The sequence below is a fragment of the Enoplosus armatus genome, chromosome 3, assembly GCF_043641665.1.
Source record: "Enoplosus armatus isolate fEnoArm2 chromosome 3, fEnoArm2.hap1, whole genome shotgun sequence".
Lineage (NCBI taxonomy): Eukaryota > Metazoa > Chordata > Actinopteri > Centrarchiformes > Enoplosidae > Enoplosus > Enoplosus armatus.
This window is the reverse complement of record NC_092182.1, coordinates 20,467,633-20,485,144: the sequence shown is the minus strand read 5'-3', so window position 1 is coordinate 20,485,144 and position 17,512 is coordinate 20,467,633. Positions and strand designations below refer to the sequence as shown.

The following is a 17,512-nucleotide window of genomic DNA, read 5'->3' as shown; positions in this document are numbered from 1 at the left end:
TGTGATTGAGCATCTAATGAAAAGTGCTCTGTCAGTGATATCCCATCATGCATTCATGTAAATAAAACATGGGGGTCACGCTGTATATTATCGAGCTCTACAGCATGCGTGATTCCTCCGCACTTCAAGTCCTGTGGATTTCACTAAAGTGGGGGATCGCTGCATACATATGTACACACACACACGCACACACACACATGTACATGCACACACCATCCTGTGGTGTGTTGCTGGCAACCCCTGGAGGGCTGGGTGGTTATGTGTTATGTAAGGAGCTCAGGAGGAGAGAAGTGGGGGTTTCTCACACACCGTTCACGCTCAGGCTTATCGCCCCGGGGCTCGGCAATGAGCACGGTGTGACTGATAAGAAATGAGTGTGTGTGTGTGTGTGAGAAAGACAGAAATGGTGAGAAAAATTGAGCGAGAAAAGGAGGGAGGAACAGAATGTAGGTTTGTGTAAGTATATGACATGTAAAGAAATGTAGCATAGTAGCTGTGTCTTCTATGACTTCTTGTCAAACTGAGTCTGAACCAGCTTTCATCTTAGAGCCTTTTTCCTAATGTTTTTTTTTTTTTTTTACACTGCACTATTTGTTTTAATAAAAAAAGTACCATATTTTTTTCAGAAGCTTTCACAGAAAATCTCCTCTTTTAGAAAATAAAATAAATGCACCAACAGTTAAACTGAGATAAACATCAGATCCTTACATTCATTACCAATGGAAAACAATTTCAAAGTGATTGACTGTCCATTGTAAGTACATGTGAAATCAGTTATTGCACTATATTGGCCCGCTGTGTCCTTGGTTTAATTAACATTCTACAGTCTGAATATTTATATTTTAGAGCTAGTGATTATTTTCACCCAAAAATGCATCTACAGAAATTACATGTCATATCAGTTTTCAAATGAGTACAACAATCAAAACAAAAACAGTAAATAAAACACACTGCTTTCCCTCAGTGTGCCGTTTCAAAGCCCTCTCTACACTGTCACACAGAAACGTGATTGGGAAGCATATTGCCTGTGTGTCTGTGCAGGCAACTTTGCTATGGTTGGGATTTGAGGGGGTTGTTCTATAAATACACTCTGTGCTAGAGGAGAATCTAGGTTGCACAAACACACAGACATGCCAACATACAGTCCTGCCACGACGCACACTGCAAAACCAGAGAGAAGATGCTCGACCCTGACAGCTGATAGCCCACACAGTTTGAATTAAACTGCCCTGCACAATAACATACAAAATAACTCCCTCCTCCTGAATAGATAACATGTTAGGCATTCAGTGAGGAGGCACATTATATGTTCCCTGACAATCAAATGCATCAAACAAGTCAAACACAATCAGTTTGTAACAGCCACTCAGATCACTGACAGCAGCGCTGCCGATCCTGTGGGACACTGTCTTTTGTAATTCGAGTCTCAAGGCCACGACAGGGTGTCAGTCCAACACCAAAGTCACTCTGACACATGACAGCTCCGTGGCACTGACATTAATGGGAACCAGGGAACATCACAGTGTGTCATCATCCATTTTGTTCTTTTTACAGATTGAACGCGCAGCATCTTTAAAATACAACTGGAGCGATGAAAGAGCGGCCGATCCCTTCTTTCTGCATATCTCAAAGGGAACCTTGTTTGCTACAAGATCTGTGAAGATAGCGTCATAGCTGATGTCATGTGTCTGCAGTTACAGCCACCAATGGCCAGCATGATCAAACTGGCTAAAATAAGATGAAACCTCCTCTCTTGAAATGCTGCCTTAATGAGGCTTTTGTTGGGTTTGAAGCAGGGTCAATATGACCACTTTAGAAACTAAAAATAATTATTTTTTCACAAAGGCAAAACAACTATGAGTATGTTACAGGATGACTGATGTTTTTGGCAAATTCTACTTAAAGCTGCACGCCAAAAGACTAAAACCAACAATGAGTTGATTCTACGAACAGTATTGTCTGTGTAGTCAAAGATACAACTTATTCCTCTGGGACATAGACCTCCATTGCTGTCTAAAGAAATAACACGTTACTGAGCCTCACTGTTGCACTGGGTGACATGTTATTTACATTACCATGAAAATAGGCACTCAAGTGTATTTTGAGTTGATCCCACATACACCATCCTGCTGTTGTAAATACTTAGCAGCTGAATATAGTCCACAACAAATGCACCATTAACTTCTGTTGAGTAGCATTTGCTGAAAACTACAATGCCCAGCTGTTTAAGAAATTACTCAGCCTTTTTAAAGAAGATTTACGTCTTCAGAGGGAAGGAATGGGCTTGGAGAAACAAACACAGACTATCATATTGTTTGGTCTTGTCATAGGATTTGTTCACAACAACAAAAATATCACCAGCCACATCCTTTATACCCTTTGTTAGGGATTAAGTTTACTGATTGAACTGAATTAACAATGCAAGGCTGTAGACTGTGTGCAAGGGCCAATATAAAGTCTTACTCAGGAGACTAACGTCATCTAGAGACTCTGGAAGACAATTTACGACTCCTTGCAGTGGTCTGTAGGGTCGTTAAATCTCAGCTCCAGACAGGAAGAGGCTGGACAAACTAATCAGGAGGACCAGCTTTGTGCTAGGGTGTTTTTTGGACTCCACAGAGGAGGTGGCAAAGAAGAGAATTATCGCCAAGATATTGATTATCACCCCAGGTAAGGTGGGATGTAATTTTACACCACCATATATATGTATTTCATGATATAGCAATTTCTTCTCGTTAAACAATTGAGGAACCATTCATGGATAACATAACCAAATGGGAATGTGTGTTTTATCCGACAAATCGAGGTACTTCATTGCATTTATGCAAAAGTCATATAAAAATGCTGCTCATTGATTTGCAGCATTTGCCCACAATGGCCTAAACCAGCCACAGATACAGTACTCAGATTCTTTACCCTCCACTGGTCTCAGTGAAGGTACTAATGGTGACCATCTGGTATCTTTTACTACTGCACAGTTCATTACCTGTACGCTATGTGCTGCCATGTATGCTACAACACGCTGCTCTCCAGTTTAAGGTCACTCTTTAATGACACTTGATTTCAAGGTAAACCAGGTCAACCTGCTGCATGAGGCGGCCCCCAGTGTTCTGCAACTGAAGGGCTGAAACAAAAATAGGTAACACACTCACTGTGGCACAGCACATGAAGACGATGATGAAAGTCCCAATGACACCTCCGATTCCCACCAACCAGGTCATCCTGAGGAAGAGGATCACTCCGAAGATGTTCTGGATGCACGGCAGATAGACGCCCATCAGAGTGCCGAGCTGGGGGGCCTGGAAGAGGATGAGGGGAGAAGTTATTAAAACTCTTGGAGAATTCATGGACCAATAAGTTTAATTGATAAGCCATATTTGCAACATGATTGTTGTGTTTTGTTCTGCATTTCCCAGACATGACTTGACATGCCCGCGCTGTAACACACTTTTTTCAGTTTAAGTTTCAGTAGTTTCTATAGTATAATTTTGAATCTCAGACAGCTATCAGACTACAGGACGTAAACTTTGCTTATTTGCTATAATCCTGAGATGCCAGATGTGCAGCACTCGCTGAGTGACTCCCGCTTCACTTTGGGCGTCTAAGTGAATCAATGAAAGTCAACACACCAGCCGTGCATGCTGGGAATCACAGTGTGCAAATTTGCTATAGTTTCTTTTTTTCTCTGAGAGTCACGTGTAAAGAAAACAAAGACAAAACACTGCAGATGGTCGTGATGCCATTAAGGCGAAGCAGACATTTACTTGTAGGACTTCACAGATTGTTACTTTCAAAGGCCCAATTTGTAATTGTAATATGGTGCTTTGGGATGAAATAGCTGCTGTTGCCACATTACTGGCTTTGTTTATTTCTATTTATTGTAAACATGTGTTTTCCATTATGTCAATGTTAACGGGGTCTTTCTTTCTTTTACTCTTCCTTGATACTGCTGCAGCTTAACATGCATTTTAAACTCTAATATTTCAAGTTATTTAAATATTTAAAAGTTAAATGACTCAGTTCTTCCATCTACATCATCCGCCAAATTGCACCTTTTTATTGCTGTTTTTTAATTTAAGGATTTCCCACATTGCTCTCTGTAAATCCTTTGTTGATTTCCAGAACAACAATTACTTCGAATCCAGGAAACAAAGAAAACTTTGAGATCAGGACGCAGCCAGGGGACCAATCTGTCTACTGGATGGATGGATTATTATTTTATTTCTTTACAGGCTCCTTTTTTTTTGCAGTGGATTTGTTCTAGTTGGTTTTGCTGCAGTGCTGTCCCTTGTGTGGATCAGTGGACAAAGAGAGAGCTGCTCTGTACGTCCTTATACAGAGCGAGAATCAGTTTCAAGGCCGTTCCATTGAAGGCAATTACTGACACTTGCAGACTGAAGATGTATTTGGTCGCACTTCAGATTGATTAATAGCAGGTTTCTTTTCCTGAAGGTTTTTAGGATGTTGTTGATGTGTGTGTGTGTGTGTGTGTGTGTGTGTGTGTGTGTCTGCATGCACCTATTTGTTTGTGTACAGTACGTGACTGCATCCTGTTTGTGTGTTTGTGTCTGCACCAACGTGATGGCATGTATTAAATCTGAAGGACACATCAGCTGACCCTGTACATAATAGAGAAATATTCATTTCCTGCTCAAGGACAGCTTGGCCAATGAAGGGTAATTATGCCGATATCCAGCCATGACCCATTTTACCAAGTGAGAGCGCAGACCTTAACTGTCACATCATTACATCACAGATAACACATGGACAAACCTTCTCTGCTGCATCTCTACGCTTAAATGCAGACAAACAGGATGAATAGGAGGCAGATGAGCTGTAGTTTATGTCAGTAAAGATGTTATTACACATGAGGATTTGTCACAAAAAGATGCATATTCTTCAGATTGGAAACAAAACGAGGCTGGGCGATAACAATTCATCTCACATGAGCGATTTCAGCAAAATAGGGATTACCAGCTCTATTACTACACACACTTGAGAGCTTACTGAATCTCTGTTATTTACTGGAGTTGCTTGTTAGATTATTTTAGTTCTGTCTACCGAATACTAATCTTTTTTAGGATGGGATCATTTATACTGTTGAACTACTAAATCACACATTTTGAGATATTATAGTTATGTCTTTAAATGGATACAATAAATCAAATCCAAAATCACTCCCAATTTAACTATATAGTGAACTATATTCACTGTTACTGGCACAACAACATTTTATTTGAGAGTCCGAAGAAAGTGTGAAAATGTATCTGTCCTCAAAAACTCCACAATGCACCGAAAACAGTAGCGTCCATGGCATGTACACGCCCTCAATGCAATGCGCTGCATTTTATGGATGAGAAGATCACTGTTGTGCGACTCAACAGCTGTCAGTGATGACGCAAAATGATGATGTGTCCGAAATCTCAATTTGCTGCTCAGTGCTGTTGAGTAAACAACTGAGTGTTTGTTACATAGGGAAGGGTGAATGAGTAAACGCGGCAGTGGTTTTGGACACAGCCAGTGTTATTTACTAGTCAGTCTCTGTTTTGTTTGGATCGTGCATGCGCACAAGAACACACATGCAGAAGCACATGGACGGCACACTTCCTTACATTGGTTTCACGCTATTCTACTGATCAACAGTTGGTGGTCTGTAACACGCAAACAAACGTAACAACATTTTGTTGTACTGCTTGTGGTCACAATTCTTTAACAACCAAATTTAAGGGGTCCCTTGTTTTTATTGTGTTTATGTGAAAAGAGACTATTGGCCAATATATCATACTATATATATATCAGACTTTTTAAACTCTCAAATATCTATCGATATCAACTTCAAGTACAGTATCATGGGGGTTCAATAATTAATCTCTTGTTTCCATTTCCAAAATGCATCATGAAAAAATGACGTGCTGCTTGGTTATCAGTGATGGCCACAAAGTTAGTGTGGTAATTAAATTTGCTCGAACAGGACGGACACTATACAAGATGGAGGACTTTTTAAAAAAGCCCTGCACTGGGAAGTGATGGCAGATGCTGAATTCATAAACCAGACTTTTAATCAAATCATCCTGACAAGTGGCTGACATCAAATGAATAATATTGTGTCTGATGCTACAGTATGTGATTTGTTTGGAGAGGCTCGCTTCCCAGCATTAATAATGCTCTGTTTGCAGAGAGGAGAAGAGAGAGCAAGAGCAGGAGAGACAAACAGAGAGAGAGAGAGAGAGAGAGAGCAAGTCCAAACAGGTCTCGCAAATATAATTATCTTCTAATTTCCTTTAGATAAACAACAGAGCAAGAGCTCACACTCGGAACTGTAATTAGCGAGCTTATCACTTTGGAAACCCTTGATCTGGCTGTGAAGACCAGCAAATGGCTCATAAACATGTCGAATCATATCATATCATATGTGTGATGTGCACATATAATGCATCACATATTGTGTCACATCATCATGTGACATATTACATTAACACAGCGTGATATCCAGGAGCATGACATGTATGCAGGCAACTTATCATATTCATTCTGCACCATCTGTGAGAAATACTGTGATAAAAAAGAATGGATCAGGCACCATACCTCATTTAAAATTTGAAATAAAATATAGTGTCTATTCTCACATTTTTAGCCTGATTCTAAGCAAACTGTACTTTATATAATCCTTGTTTTAACCTTTAAATGAGATCTGCACTGTTCAACAAACCACTGTTGAGACATGGTTATTGATTTCAGAAAAACATTACCATCACCTTCTCAGACTATTGTTAAAGGACGAGAAGTGGAAACTTTCAAGAGGTATAAGTGTACTTAAAGGTGCCCTGTTGACTTAAAAGTTTCTGTTTCAATTCAGTGCTAACAAATATGTTGAATGTATTTTCCTTTCTCATAAAACATTTGCAAAGTGGATTTGAAACCTGCATTATTTACATCCATGTTCACATGCAAGCAATCTTCTTCTTCCCTGCCTTTGTTCACGCATTGCTGTGTTGCTTGGCACGTTACCAACACCCAGTGATCAGTGGGATAGTGTGAAACCAATGGCAGGAATGCTTTTCACCTCGCATGCCCACTTGCATGCGAGGTGAAAAGAAACGGGGACCCACGTGGAATAACATTCCTCCATAGCTTCAAACACTTGGGGAGCGTTTAACTTGACAAGAAATTGAGCTTTGCTATGAATACTGACAAAGACTATATTTTCTGTATAGGTTAAATGTTGTCAATGATGGCTGAAAGTTGAGGGTGTTATTTTACAGATCCATCATAGACTCAGCCCTGATCTTCTCACTTATGGGAATTTCTTGTTCCTCACAATGTCAAGGTGGCAAGTAAAATCATTGGTGAGCTGCAGCGTTCTTTGACAGACATTATTAGTTGGCAAATCACACGGAAAGCAAAGATACAGTTTTCAAAAAAGATGAACTTTTCATTTATAAAATGTGCAATAAAAGCTCTAATACACCATAAATTGCCTCTTGGTTTTTTGTTATCCTTCTTGTTATTGTTGCAGTTTTGCTTTAGTTGTATTAAGTACATTTTTAAGTACCTTTTTGATGTCTATAACTATGTTGATTGTGTTTATTATGTTGCTAATATTCTGTAGGTTTTTATATGTTTTTAATATTCTGTTAAAGTGGCAGCTATATAGTTGTGTATCTGTACCCACAACCTTGCCTCTTCTACAACTTAATCCTCACAGCAGGGGATCTCTCAACCTTCAGCCTCGGTGCGCTTTAATCAAAGATCCACATCATGGCCTCCACAGGTTGCTGGAGGGAGCGGCGGAGAACAAACCTCGTCTATCTCTGTCACCTCCCCCACTGTATGATAATGATGTGTACGGTTTGTCTGTTGTCTAATCTATGCAAATCACATTGTGACTCACTGTGACTGTGCCCTTCAGTGTGTGGCGGAGAGGATTTTTCATCATCTGCTCGTCGCGGGTCTTAATAAAGTTTGTTTTATGAATACTGAATAGGCTTATACCTTTAAAAACTACATTTGTATCATCTAAGAAACGTTTACATTTAGTGGAATATTTTTGCCCCCTGTGCACACATGCTACAATGTGAAGTGGCAGTTTAGGCTACTCGTCAGACAAAAGGTCCAGCATGACTATTAGGCTGTTTCCTCAATTAAGGTTAGTTGGAAAATCAAAAGGTGTCAAATGAATTGTCTATATTTCAACTATTGTCCACAAGCTAAAAATGAAGTCTGCATATTTCAGACATCAGAATTTCAGAAAGAAAGGGAGACCCCTGTTTAACCCACTTTTACAGTAAATACTTATAAGAACAATGGTTTACTTGAATCAATAAGAAAACTATTAGGATATAAGAAACACTATGTGGATCATTTCATATGTCCTGAGCTTTTCTGAAAATTACTTTTCTTTTTCATGACTCTCCCAGCTAGTAGCACTGCTGTAATTAAAAAGACTGAGTTTCCATTGACAGGTCCTTCGGGGACTTGGTGTGTAATATACATTAGCAGGTAGAAAGGTACCCCTGCCATCAGCACTTTGTTGTTAGACCCAAAACTGCTGCTGCAGCAGAAAGTGGTCTGAGGTCAGTTTGTAATAACAGGTAAGTTATTAGAGGAAAACCTGTGAGCATTAACATATTGTAGTGTACAATAGCAGACATAACTCCCTCAAGAGGACGGAGGCTCTGTAAGTCCTTTCAAGGTGGGTGATTCTAATTTAAAAGGATTTCTAAAACTACAATGACTTTGTTTTGTTGCGTTTGAAGTCAAAAAGGTGAACACGTATTTTACAGCCTCTTTTATTCAGGCCAAGTCCTTTGCAGTGTTCACTTCAAACAGATCAAAACAGAAAAATAGTTGTCTGAGAAATAGTTGCAACCAACTTCCTAGGCTCTTGATTTTTATCAAAAATAGATAAGAAAAAAAGTATGTACATTCAAATTGCACATTGAGGTTAGACTGCAGGATCCAAAAAAGATAACATCAGGCAGAATAGCCTGTCAGAAAGGCTTAAACAGTACTGTAAAAAATGAAGTCAGTTATGTTTGTAATGGTTTTTATATATATCCACAGACTTGGAGGAAGGCAGGTTAAAAAGCATAGAGCAACTGAAAATAATGATTACAGATTATACTAATCTGCCCTAAAAAGGTGTGTAAATACTATTCAGCATTACAACAACAAGGTGTTTATGCCCCACAACACTCCACAGGAGGGTAACATAACCAAAGTAGGCAATAACCCTCTCCAGACTGCAAAATGTCATTTTCCCCGCCTGCTCTCCCACACAATGGAGAACCACAATCAAGCAGGGCTTGTATGTTGGCCCGCTGTATGAGTGTCTGCGGCAGCTCACAGCTGAGTGATAAATTATAATCCAGATTCAACAATAGGCGGGCTTTGAAACACAGTGTTTGTCTGCTAGAAATCCTGGGTGTTACATAAGATGTACAGACACAGATAATAGATACTGAGAGGGCTTACACTGAGTCTGAGAACCTGAACATGATAAAACACCTCTGTGGGTTTGGTAAACATCCACCAAAACAAAAAAAACCTGGTGAGCTAATGGATGCTTGTAATGACTTTATATTGAGAAATAGCCTGAAACAGATGAAATGCTTGCGTATACATTGAATCAATGACCCTGTTGGGGGAAAAAGGCTGGACGGTTATTGAAAGTGCCGCTTTTCTATTTTCATTCAATTGGTGTTTCATTTGTTCATTTGTGGACGGGGATTGCAGTCCCGACCAGCGTCTGTTCTCATAGATGCACACGCGCAGAATGAGTGTCTGTTTAATGGGCTGGGAGCCAGCAGAGTGATGATTTCCCCGGAGAGCGGGCCACCGCGAGCAAAGGCAACACAGACTGCTGCAGAGCCACAGGTAGGCCAGCGTGGCACCACTGAACTAGGAAGAACAGCTGCCCCCCCCGACCCCCTGGGAAGTGCAGTCAGCCCGCTGAATGGAAGGCTCAGGTGTGTTAGACGCACAACAGGACCTTTCCATACATCTGCCGTGGCACCTACTTCAGATTCACTGCCTCCTGCTGCCCTACCACTTACCACTAGCCTCTCACCAGGCTGGACCTCTCTCTCAGTCTCTCTCCAGCCTCTACATTCATCAGGGGCACGTTATTCACATGATCCACTGAGCTCTCAAAGCAAAAGAAGCAATATCCGAACACCATGTCACTGCATTAAAAATAATTTCCCCCCTTGCTTCCTCAGCCCGACACCGTCTTCATCAGTAAAACAGCAGCACTGATTAATTGTTTAAACTTCCCTGACAAGCAACAAATGACCGTCCTCTCAAAGCAGCTAATGTGGCGTTGTTGTAATGCCGCCGAATCTCTTAGGAAGGAGGCTGTGGTGGATAGTTGGGTCAACAAATCATGTGACTGTGACGTGGGAGACCCGAACCAATCGCCAGACAGGAATGTTGATATTAGATGATTCTGCAAAACCCTAGAGTATGTTCAATGACAACATTTGTTTATGTCCATTTTTAAATGTTTTGCTTTATACACCATCTGTGCATGACAGCTACAGTATAGTTAAGGTTAGGGAACTGCATTGGCTATGGATGTAAATTGTGCAAAATCAATATCGTCAAAATTCTGCACTTCACCTCAACAGTAAACATTAAGCTTGATGGCAATGGTTTCCTAACCTTAACCAATAAGTTTTAGGAGCCTTAACTTAACCAAACCTTAACCACAGAGAGACTTTCTTTGATTAGTTTTAAGGACTTCTTTATTTCAAAACACTTCTTCATTCCTAAAATCTTGAAAACAGTGTTCATACTGTATAATATTTGGCATACACTGGACACTGATCATTATTTTCCTTTCCTTCTCTCTCCTCATACCCCCTCTGTCTTTTATTTTGACCCTTCTATGGACATCTCCTGAATTGCTGAGGCTGGCAAAGGTGGCACTTTCTCTCTGCTAGACATTTAGAGTTTGGAGAAGAGAAGAGTTAAAAAAGGAAGGTGAAAGCAACTTCATATCCTTACCTAGCTGCAGGGGACAGAAAATGAAAGAAGGCAGAGGAGTAGGGGGAGGAATGTGGGGAGACTACATACATCTGAAAGGAGTTTCAGGAGGAAAGGAAAACGTCCAGGCCCTCAGGCTTTGGGACACCCTGCCAACCAGCTTAGGCTGGCAAAACCAGTGTCATCCTTTAAATCACTTCTTACAGGAATGTTATGTGGTCGCCAGCTGAACCAGAATCTACTGCACATCGAAAACTCTTATGGATCTGTGGTCGAATGTGTTGTCGGAGGTGCATCTGTCTTTGTGGGCCAGCTGATAGCAATATACAAAGGTTACTGTAGGACTGTAGGGTCGCATTATCAAATTCAACGCCATGAAAGATCAATGGAATTCCATCAATACTTTCTCAGTGCATATGATAATTAAAATATTAGCCAAATGTTAATACAGCAAAGTAACACATTATATGCAACTCATACTTGATGGATTTCTCTATCTGATTTGGTAAGAACTTAGGAGAGAGGGAAGGAATCTAGGAGGGAGGAGAGGAGGAAATAAGAGAGGAGAGGAAGGGAGAGGAGACGAGGGGTAAGAAAAGGAAAGGAAGGGAGAAGAGCAGGCAGAGGAGAGGAAGGGAGGGAGAGGAGGAAGAGGAAAGGAGGAAGATGAATTGAGAAGAGAGGAGGAAGAGGAAAGGAGGAAGATGAATGGAGAAGAGAGGAGGAAACGGCGGGAGAGAAGAGGAGCATGCACACTTTCAGTTTTATTACAGTGGAGGCAGAGACAGAGGCATGAGGTGGAGCTGGGAGGTGGAAGGGGTGGGGGTGGGTGGGGGGGCTAATGACAGCGAGGGAGGAAGACTGGGAGCTTGTAACTCCATCTCCACGCTCTGCTGGCCAAACAGGAGCTGATAGGGCAAATGTGTTTCTGCTCAGGTGTGCTGAATTATTAAATAGACAGCGAGAGGAGAGGCCAGCGAACATCAGCCTCTCTGACCGGCTGTGGATGAACCAGTCACTCAGCGGTCAACACTGCGTGTGTGTGTGTGCATGTGTGTGTGCACGTGTGTGTAAAAGCGTTATCCACTAGTTATCTGTAAAACACTGACTGTTAATGTCCTCTGTGGTGCTGAAGGCTCACCACCTCGAAATAGCGTATACATGTGTTACTAGAATATTCTAGGTTAAAAGACTCCACAAAGCCTCATGGGTTCCCACCAGTTGTGAAACCTCTATTTAGCTGCACTATCAGATTCAAGGCTGAAAGTCCACAATCTCCACTAATGCACATGTGCGGCTGAACAGCAGCTACACTGAGTCTCTTGCTCTCTGAAATTCAGGTCAGCAGTTACCTGGCTTGGACATAACCAGGACAGGAGTTGAAATATTCTACACTGCAGAAACTCGTCTACAAATAGCAAAATAGTGTTTAATCTAGAGAAATGTGTTAGTAACAAACTAAAAATCTGCCAATAAGGTGAATTAAGCCACTTTGAAACCTCTTAAAACTAGCTATAAAAAAGAATTCAGGATAAAAGGTTCTTACAGCTGGATTCTTTGTTTTTTAATTCAGCTCAGTCAAGTTTGATAATGTCTAGTGCTTGACAAGAAAAAATAAGATTTAACAGGCTGAAGTAAGACAATATGACTTTCTTGAATTGCCCTTTTATCAGTGTAGTACAGCTGAAACCATCATAATAATCAGCCACTTTTTTGATAATTGATTTCAGTTATTTTTGGTTCCAGCTGCAGATGAGAGGATTTGCTGTTTTTCTTTGTCATATGAATGAATGAAATGTTTGTTTTTTTGCTCAGATAAAACAAGACATCTGAAGATGTCATCTTGGGGTCTGAGGAACATCTATTTTTAAAAAAAAAATTTTTTTAACAAATGTTTGTAATTTCATCATGTAAATCATTAATCAATTAAAAAAAGAATTGATAATGAAAATAATAGTTAACTGCAAAATGTGAGGTGTGACATTTCCCATTTAGCTGTGCTGTGAACTCACGTGCTCCCTGCTGTAATATATAACATGAAATGACATGAATCTGGGTACAAGGCTGCTTATGGGAATACTGATTCGATGCATCGGTCTAATGAGAGAGGAAGGGAGCGTGGGGGGTCAAAGCTAAGAGCATGGATCATAAAACACCTTGAAGGGAAACAACATTTATGTGAGGGAACATTACGCTGTAAAAAAAGAGAGTATGGAATAATGTTCCTGTAGTTCTTGGCAAGAAATTACTTAAAAGTAAAGAGGTTCATGGTTTGTATTGTGTTCAGTTTGGTTATGTTATGTTGAATTTTAAAGGACAAACAAAATATAAAAAACTCCTGCAAACTGACCATCAGCTCGCCTTGATTTCTGAACTATTGAAGGCCATGTTAGAAGTCTTGGCATATATTGATTGGAAAATAATGATTGTAGTCACTTTAAATGTTGTTCTAATTCATTTCTTTGCCTCATGCAAAACACTTGAATTGCCCCTGTGTTTGAAAGGTGCTATGCAAATAAACTGTCTTAGATTTCAAATGAGTGAGGTCAGGGAAGAGAGAATCTCCGGCAGATTAGCGGTGGCTGGTTTCCATCTTAACCTGCGCGACCTCCAGACTGCTCCCTCATGTCACATGCCAACCAAATCTCTAATCTTGGCTTTCACACTGCGACAAAGAAAGGCCGCTGCCTCGCTCTCCCTCTCTCACAACTCACTCGACCGCCCACTCAAGGGACCGATGATGAAGGAGATGTAGAGCGAGGAAGGGAGAGAGGGAGTGGAGCGAGAAATGGAGAGGGGAGGCGATGGGGGGGGGGGGGGGGGGGGGTTCGCTGTGTGAACGATAAAACGCCACAGGCTGCCTTAATGAAAAGCCTCTCATGGCGATGGAGAGATTGCCTGTGGAATGGGCTGCTGATTGGAGAAGCAGCAGCTTGGTGTAGCGTGCAGACTAATTAAAGTATTGAAGGGTTTGGGGTGACAGGGGGAAGATTAGACCTGCTCCCAGGGTTAGCCGAGCTGAGGAGAGCCAGACAAATATACCTCACATCTGGGACAAATGCAATGACGGGGGAATATAGCGCTAGTAAACAGTTCCCCTGTGAAGGCATTTTGAACCAGTGCTGAACTCCCATGTGGACACTGGTGTTGTCTAACGCTGCTGGGATCAGGACATAATAGAAAGTAGCTTTAAAACCTGTTTAAAGGTTACATCTCTTTCTAGAAACCCAATTACTCTTGATAATCCACAGATCTCACCGTCAGCGGCTTTCACGAGGACTACTTCTTCAGCATAAAGTAGTTCCTGCGAGAACTGTTCACAGCGAGGTCTGTGGATTATCTTGATAAACTGAGAAATTGTTTCCGTAAAAAGAGTGGTTGCTGTTGATGTTTTCAAAAGTAATTTGAAATTGTTTTGGGGTGGAAGCACAAATCTCAGAGACTGATATCTAAAAAACCTGTGCAAATAAAACCAAAACTATCTGCATGGCTACACACCGCAAGAAGCGAGTGAAGAAATAATGTATTATAATGTTTTTTTCTCACTGGGGTGAACTGACCTTTTCGATATGAAATGTTAATGTGGTTTAATAGCATGTTTTGTGCTCAAATGGATTAATGAAACTGTTTGTCATCAAAAGGGAATTGGCACATCATTGCTACCTGTCAAATATTTCCATAAAGACATCAAGCTGTTCCATTCTGTTCTATTCTATTCTATTCTTGCACTTATAGGTTTATTCTTGACCTTAGAAATAGCAGTTTGACAGAAAATTCTTAGTTACTTACTTGTTTTTTTCTGGTGCAGTCAGCCACATCTTATGGGCCTTCATCAGCAAATGTAGTTTGCTCAGTTGTCACTGAGATGGTTTAGTTAACAAGAAGAGTCTACAGCCATGGCAGCAGTTCTGTCAGGCTGTGGTTAAAGCTAACTGCTAATGTCAATGTACTAACATGCCCACAATGAAAATGTCTAACATGCTGACCTTTGCAGGTATAATGTCTAACATGTTCGCCATCTTAGTTTAGTGTGTTAGCAAACAGAAAGTACAGCTGAGGCTGATGGGAATGTCATTAATTTTGCAGGTATTTGGTCATACACTAAATTAAAAACCTGATGATGGCGCTGGATGAAAAGTTAAGGGATCACCAAAGTTATAAAAGTTAACCCTGAGGGGAACATGTTTTTAAATTTCATGGCAATCCATTCAATAGTTGTCAAGACATTTCACTAAAAAACACAAATGTCAATCTACTGGCGGCGCTAGAGGAAAAGTCAGGGGATCACCAAAGTCAGACAGCTCTTCATCCTCTGAGGGCCATGAACAACTGAACCATCTCCATGACGAATGAGCAGAATCCGTCTGCTGATGTGGCTGAAACATCTGGAAAAACCAAGTAAGTGGACCTTGTACTGAGAAAAAAAAGCTATTCTCCTAACAGCTGTTTTTGTCACTATACTTCATCAGAATCAGAATCAGAATCAGAAATACTTTACTGATCCCCGGGGGGAAATTTTACAGTACTGGTGCTCCCATTCAAGATTAGAAAGCAGCATAAATTTAGAAATAAAAGTATGTACAAAACATAAAAATAAGAAATAGAAAATAAAAAATATACATTTACAATATTTAAGTGAAAAATAATGTTAAAAAAATATACAGCAGCAATGTATATGTATGTCTAAATATATTTATATAAGTATGTATTGCATTGTCATTCAAGAATAAGTAATAGTGAAGTAGTATGTGTATATAAGAAAGATCCACATGCAGAAATCAGTACAGTCACATGGTCGATTGTACCTATAATCCTTATCTCCATTTCCAGTTTAAAACGTTTTTTCACTGGGGATCTACTGTATATCTGCAGGACTCATCTGGATTCACAGTGGGGGAAATAGACAGTATATCAGATAGGTACACTGGCATCCAAGGTCATCATCAGTGATTTGCCTCAAGGTGAGAAACAAGAAGGAAAACCCGCCTGAGAGAAAGTGAGACAGACTGGGTCAAAGGTCAGAGAAAAGCTGTCAACCTGTCACTGCTGTAGCCGCTCACAATGTCTAAACTGTGTTCCTCCTCACATGGTCTGAGTCTGGAGATTTAAAAGTCAGTGTGAAATATGTAAAGATGTGAATCAGTCAATTTTCCACCAGTCTGTCACACTAATTTCTGTCATTATTTGCATTATCATCATCATTATCAGCGTCTCTTTTCATTTCAGCTTTGCAATGTCACATCTCGCCTTGCTGCTAAAACCACCATTTCCCACAGGATTAATAATGTAGCTGCCTGTCTGTCTATCAAGTGCTGAGAAGAAGAAGAAGAAGAAAAAAAAAAGCCTGAAAAGTAAACTCCTTCCTGCTGGCATCTCAACACCCAACAGCAGAAAATACCAGGGGATGATGTGGAAGGAACTCATTAGTGAGTGGCATTTAAGATGCAATCCAGTAACACGAACAGGGAATTTATAATATCAACAGAGGATGATTGACAAGTTCTAAACTGGTGGAGTTTTTCTTTCTCTCCAGTGAGTGTGTTAGCAAAACAATCAAAAACTCTGCTATTAGGGATTCATGATGTAATCTGACGCAAAGTACAAATCTATATTTGGCAACACTTGATGACCATCCCCTGGCAACAAGTATCACAACCCTTCCTCAGGTGAACAAGTTGTCCAGGGTGCGCAATAAACAATATTACAGCAGGAAAGTGATTTATCTGTGCACACTGCGTCATGCTGAGAGAGGAGTCTGGTGTGAGTTGATTTTAGTCATTTGTTTTAGAAGGCATAATTTTTCAGAACTGAAAACCTGCCCTTTGTGTGCAGACAGCTTAAACTATCATTTCAAAGTGATTATTTATATTGTAGTCAGTAATATCATTAGTCTGCACTTCATCAAAGCGCTGGAAAGCTGCAGCACACATATCTGATAAAGGTATGCTGCTTTTAAGCACATTGTAAGTAAATTTAAATGTTTTTACGAAGAGGTGATGAACACTTCCGCAGTTACAAGGATTTTAATGCATCATAGAAATTATTATTATGCACAATGACACCAGAAAGCCTGTTAGTGCTTCTGTGTTTACTGCAGCACACTTAAAGCTGATCCTGTGCAGTTTTCTATTGATTTTCAGTTGCATCTTTTAAAAAAAAGGAGCAGGTCAGTTCTACCTGATTTTTACCCAGACTGCACACCCCCACGCATCAAGAACTGTTGTGTTTGCTGCTACAGAAGACACAGATTGCATTAGTTTATAGTAAATGAGGTCCTCCTGTGTGAACACAGCTCAGAATCTGATTTACGCGATGGAAAGAGAAGATTAAAATGGGGAGAAAATGCAAATATGCTGCTGATAATGCGCACAGTGTTTTTCAGTGTTTTTGCCAGAAAGAGAGAAGATAAATAAGTATTTGAAAGTAAAAAAAACAGATACATTCCTTGACATTCTTGACATTAAACAACAATTTTGTTCCCTGATTAACACAATTTCATTGGACTTGTAATTTGCATGTACAATTA

General features: G+C 40.3%; 1 protein-coding gene across 2 annotated transcripts in view; it reads right to left on the bottom strand.

The window, feature by feature from the left end:
- slc12a5a (solute carrier family 12 member 5a) overlaps window positions 1-17,512 on the bottom strand; it is a 138,527-nt gene that overhangs the window by 23,858 nt on the left and 97,157 nt on the right. For both annotated transcript variants that reach the window (XM_070903470.1, XM_070903471.1), the window contains one exon: window positions 3,153-3,299. In XM_070903470.1, coding sequence (XP_070759571.1) covers window positions 3,153-3,299 — 147 coding nt within the window. The remainder of the gene's footprint in view (window positions 1-3,152; window positions 3,300-17,512) is intronic.